This window comes from Equus asinus, chromosome 5 (assembly GCF_041296235.1).
Source record: "Equus asinus isolate D_3611 breed Donkey chromosome 5, EquAss-T2T_v2, whole genome shotgun sequence".
NCBI lineage: Eukaryota > Metazoa > Chordata > Mammalia > Perissodactyla > Equidae > Equus > Equus asinus.
Genome location: NC_091794.1, coordinates 76,416,965 through 76,429,060, shown reverse-complemented (window position 1 = coordinate 76,429,060; position 12,096 = coordinate 76,416,965). Strand labels below are relative to the sequence as shown.

The 12,096-nt window shown below is 43.0% G+C and overlaps 1 protein-coding gene across 3 annotated transcripts in view; it reads left to right on the top strand.

The window, feature by feature from the left end:
* The window catches only part of LOC106833867 (cytochrome P450 4A6-like), a 20,185-nt gene extending 8,089 nt beyond the window's left edge, over nucleotides 1-12,096 (top strand). Inside the window, exons 7-13 of one of the 3 annotated variants that reach the window (XR_006527884.2) lie at nucleotides 158-264; nucleotides 351-541; nucleotides 641-774; nucleotides 1,674-1,738; nucleotides 1,880-1,956; nucleotides 2,889-3,126; nucleotides 11,096-12,096. Coding sequence is in view for 2 of the 3 variants with exons in the window: in XM_014845237.3 (XP_014700723.3) it covers nucleotides 158-264; nucleotides 351-541; nucleotides 641-774; nucleotides 1,674-1,738; nucleotides 1,880-1,956; nucleotides 11,096-11,264 (743 nt within the window). In the remaining variant the exon portion in view is untranslated. Of the gene's footprint in view, nucleotides 1-157; nucleotides 265-350; nucleotides 542-585; nucleotides 775-1,673; nucleotides 1,739-1,879; nucleotides 1,957-2,888; nucleotides 3,127-11,095 lie in introns of all 3 variants that reach the window. The other 2 variants (XM_014845237.3, XM_044770736.2) reach the window with 2 other exon arrangements.

Here is a 12,096-nt window from a genome sequence, read left to right as displayed (position 1 = left end):
AAGGGCTCTCACCCCTAATGTGTGCACCCACTCCCACACTCATCCTTATCCACCAGGCACCCAGATTGGGGCAGGGGGAAGATGGGGCTACTGTGGGTTGCTGTATCTGGGCACCCAGACCTCTCAGCTCTACCTGGGAAACACTTTTTTGGGACAGAACAAGTGATCAAGTTGAGGAAGGCTCAGCTGCAGAAGGAGGGAGAGCTGGAGAAGGTCAGAAAGAAGAGGCACTTGGATTTCCTGGACATCCTCCTCTTTGCCAGAGTGAGTGTGTGTAGGAGAGGCCTGAGGCTTTGCCCAGGAGTGCAGAACATGGGGCAAATGCTGTACTCTCACCATGCCTTCCTCAGATGGAGAATGGGAGCAGCTTGTCTGACAAGGACCTCCGTGCCGAGGTGGACACGTTCATGTTCGAGGGCCACGACACCACAGCCAGTGGCATCTCCTGGATTCTCTATGCTCTGGCTATGCACCCCGAGCATCAGCAGAAGTGCCGGGAGGAGATCCAGGGCCTCCTGGGGGATGGCACCTCCATCAGCTGGTGAGTGCTCAAGAAATGGGAGAGCCCTGCCCACTCAGCTAGAGAAGCCCCTGGTCTGCCCAGACCCTGCCCTCCCTTCAGAATAAGCTTCGGTTTCAGGGACCACCTGGACCAGATGCCCTACACCACCATGTGTATCAAGGAGGCACTGCGACTCTATCCACCAGTACCAGGCATTGGCAGACAGCTCAGCAAACCCATCACCTTCCCTGATGGACGCTCCCTACCCAGAGGTATGAGCTTCATCACACTCACTAACCTGAGCCCTGAAGAACACAAGGAGGATCAGAAATACACGTGTCCTAGAGCAGTTCTGAACCTCTCTGGTTCTTGTTTTCCCCTCAAGAAAATCAATACTTACTTTGTAGTTAGGATGAGGTGTGTGAAATACTAGGCACAGAACTTTAACCCAGCAAAAGCTCAATAAACAAATGCTAGCCTCTGAATGTGGGCTCGGGAAGTAGCCATAAAATTATAATTCCCTGAGATCTGAGGGCTGGAGAGATAATCAGACAGGGGTAGAGGGAGATGTAGTTCTTTTCTTATGGGGTCTCATCAAATGAAGGAGATTAGGTAATCCATCGTCATGGATCAGATGGTCCAGTCTTTGAGGATCCCTCAGGTTGTTGGCAGAAAGCAGCTGATGACCAGATCTGAGACCTCTGCCTGTTGGAGGTCATCCTTTGGCTCACCTCCATTGGGTTGAATCCTAGCCCTGACACATCTTGGCCGTGTGATCATAGTCAAGTCCTTCAGTCTCTCTGAGACTCAGGTGCCTTGTTTTAACAATGGGGACATGAGAGCCTTCCTTAGAGGGTTGTGAGAATTAAATCAGTTAATGCATATTCCCCAAGGGCTCATGGATGGTATCTGATACATATGAGTTTTCACTTGAGTTGAAACAAAAAGTAAGCCTCCAATTCTTTCTTGCTTCTCAATCCTGGATCATGGTTATCTCCATGAGCTTTGCCATGTCCACCCCACCTCTCTTACGTCAGGATCATTCCACTCAGAGTGATGGGAATTGTAGCTCCCAAGTCTTTCCTGCATGTACATGCTCCCTGCCAGCAGAGGGACAGTGCTCTTCCCCATGAGTATGATCAGTGTTCTCTCTTCTCCTCCTGCCCCACAGGAATCATGGTCATGCTCTCCTTTTATGCCCTTCACCACAATCCGAAAGTGTGGCCAAACCCAGAGGTATGATGGCCATGGGAGAAGGGTATGGGATGATCTTTCAAGACCAATACTTCCTCTCACTCCAAACTCTGAGACTCATGTCCCCTCGTGGGTGGAAGGAAGGACTTGACTCCACCTGCCTGGTCCTGGTGCTCTCTGCAGGTGTTTGATCCTTTCCGGTTTGCACCAGGTTCTTCTCAACACAGCCACGCTTTCCTGCCCTTTTCAGGAGGATCAAGGTGAGATTTTCCGTATTTGGTCTGGGGGTGGGGGAGTGTCACTGGGTGCCCACTCAATGTTTGTGACCTCCCATGTTTATATTTGAGTCTACATGCCCTTGTATGTCAGTGTGTGGAGAAGGAGGCATGTGTCTCTTTGTACACAAGAAAGGTAACATTTCAGGGCATGCCACGGGGACTTTGACCCACTGACTTTTCCGATGGCCAGCTACGATCAGTGATAGCAGCTGTTCCAAAGTTCAGTGTACTCAGTGTTCTCCACACTTTAGGATTATGACTTTTCAGAATTACAATTTTCCATAAAAATTAAACTTCAGGGGCCGGCCCCATGGTGTAGTGGTTAAGTTCGTGTGCTCTGCTTTGGCAGCCCAGGGTTTGCGAGTTCGGATCCCAGGTGCAGACCTAGCACCACTCATTGAGCCACACTGTGGCAGCATCCCACATAAAATAGAGGAATATTGGCACAGATATGAGCTCAGCGACAATCTTCCTCCATCAAAAAGAGAAGGATTGGCAACAGATGTTAGCTCAGGGCCAATATTCCTCACAAAAAAAAAAAAAAGAAGAAGAAGAAAATTAAACTTCAGATGGTTGCTTTCCTCAATTGTCAGTAATCTTAACAGGTCGTTTCTCTCTTCCCACATTCGCAGTCCAGCCCAGGGCCTTTTCTCCTTAATTCCCCAATCTGCTACTCACTGCCTCAGTGATGTTTGCATGCATCTTGATTTCCAGGCCTTCCCTGTCCTAACTGGTCAGCCATATACATGGAAGGTTACAGTAGCCATTGGGAGAAGGTTTCACACCAGTGTGTGTCTTCTCTATTTTTGCAGTCTATCCCAATAAAATTTGACCGTATATTAACATTCACATAACCATGACAACTCTTCCAATTGGCAAAAACCTTTATGTGACATGGAATATATACACTATAGTCCCAGAGTCTCTACAGTCCAACGTTGGCAAAAAAAACATGAGGACAATCAATTGCTTTTGAGAGAAGATCCACTATTCCGTGTATGACACACGCCTTCGAAAGCTTCCTGGTGTGTAAAATCTAAAGCACACTCGAGACAGCTGTTGAGCTGGACGAGTCCACTCCAGAGCGGCTGCTGTGAAAATCCTCCAGGGCTGCTGAAATCGTCCTGTGAAACAGGAACTTCCACAAACATTGTAAGTAGTTACTAGAAACAAGATTTTTCTGAATCCATAATTCTATAAATTCTTCAAATGGTGAATCAACTTTCACAAAACAGGCTTTAAGCAAATTGTGCTTCCAGAAATTGGCTCTAGCACTTGGTTTCTCCCAAAACTGGGTCCTTCATCACAGACTTGGACTGCAGGCTGTGGCTGCCACCAGAGGACAGGAGAGTATTAGACAGCTCAATTCCTAGGTTAGAACTAACGTCTACTTTTATTTTACGCCATTCTGGGTTTTTTCCCTTTTGGATTCAATTATAAAACTATGTACTAAGCCTGCCTCTGTTTGCCAAGTCCTGTGCTGGGAGATGGGAACACAGAGATGAAAGATACTGTCCCTGCCTCCGAGAGTTCACAGTAAAGAAGCAAATACCTCTACTCAAGACACACATCATTCATTCATTCACTCATTCTTTCAGTCACTCATTCACTCATTGAGCAGATTGTTGGATGCTCCATGTTCCTGGCACTGTCCTGGGCACAGGACGGTGATGTGTCATTGAGTAAAACACTAATGGTGCCTTGGGGGTCCGGAAAGGAAGAGGTAGAGCCAGCAGAGGGGTAAGTGCAGGCTGTCATTGGTCTTAGCCTTGAGCATGTGGCAGGCAGAAGTGGAGGGAGGCGATCTCGGCGATCTCAACATGAGATGAGCTAGGAAGTGGAGCTGGACAGGTAAGAGGCGAGTGAGGCAACAACCCATCTAGAGTTTTGGTGCCAGCTGAGGCATTTGGACATGTCCTTCCCGTGATGGAGGCTTAGGAGCGTCTGAGCTGGGCCATTGCTTCGGTGTAGAGGGAGGAGAGGCAGACAGACAGAAAAGCCCAGGTGAGGAGACTGAGGGATGGCAAGGGGGACATTTCTGGAACTAGATTGGAAGGCTACAGAAGCTGGTTGACTGAGAGGATGAGGGGGAGGCAGGAGTCTGGACCACTAATTGGGAGGCAGATGGTACAACAGGCTGAGGTTCACAAACCTGTGGACAACCCAGGAAGCTTCCCTGTTGCCCTTCTGATGTCCTTACACAACTCCATGGTAGTCTCTCTCTGAGGCTCAATGTCCCTGTGTGTCCCCCTGTATGGTGAGCATCTGAGAGTGTGGCCTACCTCCTCCTACTATGACCTAACCCGGCCTCCACATTGTGAAGCCAGAAACTGCTTGTGGAGGGGGTGAGCAAACTAATGATTAACTGATTAAAAATTATTTTATTGAGATTATATTGGCTTATAACATTGTGTAAATGTCACGTACACGTTATTATATTTCAGTTTCTGTGTAGGCTGCACTGTGTTCACCACCAATAGTCTGGTTTTATCTGTCACCGCATACACATACGTGCCTGTTTACCCCTTTCTTCCTCCCCCGACCCCTTCCCCTTTGGTAACTACTAATCTGCTCTCTTTATTCATGTGTTTGTCTATCTTCCACATATGAATGAAATCATACGGTATTTGTCTTTCTCTGTCTGACTTACATTGCCTGGCATAATACGCTCAAGGTCCATCCACATTGTCACAAATGGCACAATATTATTTTTTTATTGCTGGGTAGTATTCCATTGTATGTATATACACCACTTCTTATCTATTCATCCATTGATGGGCAATTGGGTTGCTTCCATGTCTTAGCTATAGTAAATAATGCTGCAATGAACATAGGGGTACATAAGCTCTTTTGAATTATTAATTTCATATTCTTTGGATAAATACCCAGTAGTGGAATAGATGGATCATATGGTATTTCTACTTTTAATTTTTTAAGAAATCTCCATCCTGTCTCCATAGTGGCTGCACAAGTTTGCATTCTCACCAGCAGTATATGAGGGTTCCCTTTTCTCCACAACCTCTCCAACACTAGTTATTTCTTGTCTTCTTAATTATAGCCATTCTGACAGGTGTGAGTCCCTGATAATTAGTGATGTTGAGCACCTTCTCATGTATCTGTTGGTCATCCATATATCTTCTTTGGAAAATTTTCTGTTCATGTCCTCTGCCCATTTTTTGACTGGGTTGTTTTTGTTGTCATTTGAGTTGTATGAGTTCTTTATATATTTTGGAAATTAACCCTTCCTCAAATATATGATTTGCAAATATTTTGTCCCCTTGTTGGTGGGTTATCTTTTCATTCTGTGATGGTTTCCCTTGCTGTGCAGAAGCTTTTTAGTTTGATGCAGTCTCATTTGTTTATTTTTTCTTTTGTTTCACTTGCCTGAGTGAATATGCTGTTTGAGAACATACTGCCAAGACCAATGTCAAAGAGCATACTACCTATGTATACTTCTAGTTTTATGGTTTCAGGTCTTACATTCAAGCCTTTAATCCATTTTGAGTTAATTTTTGTGTATGGTGTTAAGATAATGATCTACTGCCATTCTTTTGCATGTGGCTGTCCAGTTTTCCCAACACCTTTAATTGAAAAGACTTCTGTCCCATTGATCTCTGTGTCTGTTCTTCTAAGGGTATCCTGCTGTTTTGATTACTATAGCTTTGTAGTATATTTTGAATTCAGGGAGTGTGACACCTCCAGGTTTGTTCTTTTTTCTCAGGATTGCTTTGGCTTTTCAGAGTCCCTTCTTGTTCCACACAAATTTTCAGATTTTTTGGTCTATTTCTGTGAAGAATGTCATTGGAATTCTGATTGGGATTGCATTGACTATATAGATCGCTTTAGGTAATATGGACATTTTAACTATGCTTATTCCGCCAATCCATGAACACAGAATATCATTCCATTTCTTTATGTCTTCTTTGATTTCTTTCAATAATGTCTTACAGTTTTCAGTGTATAGGTCTTTCATCTTCTTGGTTAAATTTATTCCTATGTATTTTATTCTTTTTGTTGCAGTTGTAAATGGGATTGTATTCTTGATTTCTATTTCTGCTAGTTCATTATTAGTGTATAGAAATGCAACTGATTTTTGTATGTTGATTTTGTACCCTGAAACTTTACTGTGTTCATTAATTACTTCTAATAATTTTCTGGTGGATTCTTTAGGGTCTTCTATATATAGAATCATGTCATCTGCAAATAGTGACAGTTTCACTTCTTCCTTTCCAATTTAGATGCCTTTTATTTCTTTTTTCTTGCCCAATTGCTCTGGCTAAAACTTCCAGAACTAAGTTGAATAAGAGTAATAAGAGTGTGTATCTTTGTCTTATTCCTGTTCTCAGAGAAATAGCTTTCAGTTTTTCACCATTGAGTATGATGTTGGCTGTGGGTTTGTCACATATGGCCTTTATTATGTTGAGGTACTTTCCTTCTATACCCATTTTATTGAGAGTTTTTACAATAAATTAATATTGGATCTTGTCAATGCTTGAGAAAATGCATCATTTGACACGATCATGTGATTTTTATTACTCATTTTGTTAATGTGGTGTATCACATTGATTGATTTGTGGATGTTGAACCATCTCTGCATCCCTGGAAAAAATCCCATTTGATCATGAAGTGTGATCTTTTTAATGTCTCATTGTATTCCATTTGCTGATATCTTGTTGAAGATTTTTGCATCTATGTTCATCAGCAATATTGTCCTGTAATTTTCCTTTTTTCTGTGGTCCTTGTCTGGTTTTGGTATCATGGCAATGTTGGTCTCATAAAATGACTTCAATTTTTCAGAAGAGCTTGAGAAGGATTGGTTTTAAATCTCTGAATATCTGGTACAGTTCATCACAGAAACCATCTTCTCTTGGACTTTTGTTTTTGAGAGGTTTTTGATTATTCTTTCAGTGTCTTTACTTGTGATTGATCTATTCAGATTCTCTATTTCCTCGATTCAGTTTTGAGAGGTTGCACAATTCTAAGAATTTATCCATTTTGTCTAGGTTATCCAATTTGTTAGCATATAGCTTTTCATATTATTCTCTTATAATCCTTTGTATTTCTGCAGCGTCTATAGGAATTTCTCCTCTTTCTTTTCTGATTTTATTTGAGAATTCTCTCCTTTTTTCAGTGTCTAGCAAATGGTGTGTCAATTTTCTTTGTCTCTCAAAGAACTGGCTTGTAGTTTCATTGATCTTCTCTGTTATTCTTTTAGTCCCTATTTCATTAATTTCTGCTCTGATTTTTGTTATTTCCTTCCTTCTACTTACTTTGAGCCTTGTTCTTCTTTTTCTAGTTCTTTTACACATAGTGTTAGATTGTTCAAGATTTTTGTTGTTTCTTGAAGAAGTGCTGTATTGCTATAAACTTCCCTCTTAATACCACTTATTCTCCATCTCATAAGTTTTGGTATGTTGTCTTTATATTTTCATTCGTCTGCAGGTACTTTTTGATTTCTACTTTGATTTCTTCATTTATCCACTGGTTGTTAAGTAGCATGTTGCTTAAACTCCACATATTTGTGCCTTTCCAAGCTTTTATCTTGTAGTTGATTTCTAGTTTCATAGCACTGTGGTTGGAAAAGATGCTTGATATGATTTCAATCTTCTTAAATTTATTGAGGCTTGCTTTGTTTCCCAACATATGGTCTGTCTTTGAGAGCGTTCCATGTGCACTTGAGAAGAAAGTGTATTTCTCTGTTTTTGGATGGAATGTTCTCTCTATATAGTATATATTAAGTCCACCTTGTCTATTGTTTCATTTAAGCCCACCGTTTCCTTGTTGAATTTCTCTCTGGATGATCTACCCTTTGATATAGCTGGGGTGTTAAAGTCCCTTACTGTTATGGTTTTGCTGTCAGTTTCTCCCTTAGATCTGTTAAAAGTTGCTTTATATACTTTGGTGTGTCTGTGTTAGGTGCATATATATTAATAAGTGTTATGTCTTTGCATGGAATGTCCCTTTTAGCATTATATAGTGCCCACCTTTGTCTTTTGTTATCTTTTTTGTCTCAAAGTCTCTTTTGTCTGATATAAGTATGGCTACCCCTACATTCTTTTGCTTGCCATTTGCTTGGAGTATCATTTTCCATCCTTTCACTCTGAGCATATGTTTGTCTTTGGAGCTGAGATGGATCTCCTGGAGGCAGCATATTGTTGGGTTTTGTTTTTTAATCCATCCAGCTACTCTGTCTCTTTTTATTGGTGAATCCAATCCATTTACATTTAGAGTCATTATTGATATATGGAGGCTTAATACTGCCATTTTATCTTTTGTTTTCTGGGTGTTCTATATTGCCATTGTTTCTTTTTCCTTGCATTTCTGACTACCATCTCAGTTGGGTGGTTTTCTCAGTTTCCTCTTTATTTATGATTTGTGACTCTGCTTTGATTTTTTTTTTTTTTGTGGTTACCATGAGGTTTGTATAAATAATCTCACAGATGACATAGTCATTTTTCTGATAACCTCTTATCTGCATTAGCCTATGCAGGTTCCATCCTTTTCCTCTTCCCCTTCCCTGTTTTTGTTGTCACAAATTACTCTTTTTTGTGTCGTGAGTTTGTGACCAAATTGAAATGGTTATATTTTTGATGCCTTTTTCCCTTTATTTTTCATGTAATAATTAAGATTTTACTAACCTATTCTGATATAGAGCGGCAATTTTCTGATTCTGTCTATTTATTTATCTCCTTCCTCAAAGCTTTATAAACTTATGCCCCCTTGTTTCAGGTAGAAGGTCTCCTTTCAACATGTCTTGTAAGGCAGGTCCAGGGACAGTGAAGTCCTCCAGGTTTTGTTTGTCTGGGAAACCTTTTATTTCTCCTTCATATCTGAAGGATAACTTCACTGGATAGAGTATTCTTGGCTGATAGCTTTTTTCTTTCAATTTTTAATATATCATTACACTCTCTCCTAGCCTGTGGGGTTTCTGCTGAGACATCCACTGAAAGGCTGACGAGAATTCCTTTGTAGGTTATTTTTCTTCTCTCTTGCTACCATTAGCATTTTTTCTTTGTCATTGAATTTTGACATTTTTAATATAATAGGCCTTGGAGAAGGTCTTTTTGCATTGAGGTAATTAGGAGTTCTATTAACTTCATGTACTTGTACATCCAGTTCTTTCCCCAGGTTTGAGAAGTTCTCAGCTATTGTTTCTTTGAGTAAACTCTCTGCTCATTTCCCCTTCTTTTCTCCTTCTCAGCTACCAATCATCCTTCTGTTACTTGTTCTAATTCACTTGGATATTTTTTGTAAAATTTCTACATTTTAAAAAAATCTTAGTTCTCTCTCCTCCTCCACATGAATCATTTCTAGATTCCGACCTTCAAGCTCACTAATTCTCTCTTCCATATAATCTGCTTTATTTTTAATGCTTTCTACTTTATTTTTCCTCTCATTAATAATTTTCTTCATCTGCAGAATTTCTGTTTGTTTTTTCTTTATTTTTTTTAGAGTTTCTCTTTGGTGAAGTTCTCCTTCTGTTCATTAATTTTTTTCCTGAGCCCATTGAACTGTCTTTCTGAGATTTCTTGTAACTCAAGTTTCTTTATGACAATTATTTTGAATCTCTGTTAATCAGATTGTAATATGCTGTGACTTCAAGTTTGGTTTCTGGAAAGCGGTCATTCTGCTTCCCTTCTGCCGTGTTACTATAGTTCTTCATGGTGTTTGGTAAATTGATCCTCTGCTTGTGTATTTGTGGTAGTAACCACCTTTCTTATTTTGGTATGGCTTTGATTGCTTTGGTACTGTGTTGTGGGTTGTATTTGAAAGCCTACACGTTCCACCCTCAACTACTGCTAGAGGCATCATCTATGCCCTCCTTCTACTGCTTGTGCCCCTGAGGTTTCTGGTGCCTTGCTGCTTATGATGTCACTGCAGTCTCATGTGTCACCACCAGGATAACCAGGCTGTGAGCAATTCTGCTGCTTCCAGGGTTTCCTGGGTCTTGTGTTCCCCCACTAGCTCTCTGTGAGTTCTCCTTGGGTGCTGCTGCCCATGCACCACATGCACTGCTGCTCCTTTGTCATCTGAAGGTGCTGGCAGCACTGCTGCCAAGGGTGCTGGATTCACAGGTTCAATGTGGCTGCCAGCGGCCTGGGTTCTTGTATGCAGCCTCCACTCCTGGTATAGCCAGTGTTGGGGGTACCATCAATGGAGGCTGGGTCATGGGTTCTGCTGTGGTACCTGAAGCCTCAAGTCATGGACGTCACCTGCCACTAGTGGGGGAGAGGCAGGGGCTAAGCCACAAATGTTGTTGCTGATCCAGTAGCCTCTGGCCATTGACCTGTGCTAGTGTACTTTAAAACCTCATGTCAGGGCACCCTGCCCCTACTGGGGAAATTCACATTTTGGATGCTGCTCCCACTGCTGGAAAGACTGGAGCCACTGCTGGGAGATGGGTAGGAGGCTGGGTCACAGGCTCTGCTCTGTCCTGAATCCTCAGGACATGTGTGCCACTTGACACTGCTGGGGGGCGGGACAAGGGCTAAGCTACAAATGCCGTGTTTGCCACTACAGCCTGTAGTCACCAGCACACCTGCCAGTGTGAGGATCTGCATTTTGGATCAGAGCCACTGGGCCTCTGATGCTCCCATAGTTTCACTGCTTCCCGGATGTCCAGTCCACCCAACTTCAGATATACGGATCCATGGATCTCTCAGGCATTCTGCTGTGCTGTGCAGGGAGTCCTTTTGGGCTCAATGGATATATGACTGGTTGTAACTTAGAGGGGAGAGATAAAGGGAACAACTAACTCTGCCATGATGGTTGTGGAGGGAGTGAACAAACTAATAATTAACTTTTTTAGTGATTCACTTGACTTGACTGGTGGCCTACAGCACTGACCCTCACCTACCAGGATTTCAGGCCCGCTGAGAGCAGAGTTAGCACCTGGGAGCTAGTCCTGGGAGAGAGGTAGGCTTTGTCAGAGGTCAGGGGGAGGGTGTGAACCAGGCTTGGGGTAGAGGTGTGTATACCATGTATGGATAGGATCAGGGCTGGATCAAATGCAGAAAAGCCCTGAACGCCCTGTTCCTGGCTGGGGCTCAGTGGACAATGACTGTCGAACTCAGAACAAACTTGAGGCCACTTCTCACTTTGCTTCCCCTCCCTGGCCCAGGAACTGCATCGGGAAGCAGTTTGCCATGAACGAGCTGAAGGTGGCAGTGGCCCTGACCCTACTTCGCTTTGAGCTGGCACCAGATCCCTCCAGGGTCCCTGTTCCCGTTCCAAGAATTGTGTTGAAGTCCAAGAATGGGATCCACCTGCATCTCAGGAAGCTCCTCTAACTCTTGTGGGGCAAGGGTGGGCTCTGAGGGGCCCCTGCAGCCGTCCTGTGTTTCTGTCGCTCTCTCCTGCCCCTACCTACCTGCCCACTTCCCGCTTTCTCTCTGCCACCTGCCAGCCTGCCCATTAACCTGTGGCCCTTCTCTCTCTCATTTTCTCCAGGCTCCCTACCTGTGTGTCTGTCTGTCTCTGACTCACCTGCATCTATGACTGTCATCAATTTCCTCATCACCTGCCTGTCCTCCAGCCTGTCTGTTCTATCCTTGTCTTTTTCCCTTCTGCTTGCCTGCCTGTCCCTATATTAGTTTCCTTTGCTGCTATAATAATTTCCCTCAGTCATAGAGACTTAAAACAATGCAAATTTATTCTCTTACGGTTCTGGAGCCACAAGTCTGAAATAGCTTTGCTGGACCACAACCAAGGTGTTGGCAGGGTCACCCTACCTCCAGACCACTAGGAGAGAAAACCTCTTTGCCTTTCCAGCATCTAGAACTGCATTCCTTGCATTCCTTGGCTCCTGGAGCCCCCGCCATATTCAAAACCAGCAGTGTCTTCAAATATCTCTCTCCTCTGTCTTCACCTGGCCTTCTTCACTATGAGGACCTTTGTGATTACATAGACCCCACTGAGTTAAAACAGGATGTGGTTGCAGGGCCCAGGGATCAGGACATGGACACCATGGGGAGCCAATATTCAGCCTGCTGAGTCGCTATGTAACCACCATTGCTATATGTTTTCAATCACTTTGATGTGTGAACTGTCTACCCGTTTGTCATTCACATACCTTCTCCTTCTTTCCCACTGTCTGCAATAAAGTTCACAGTGTCACATGGA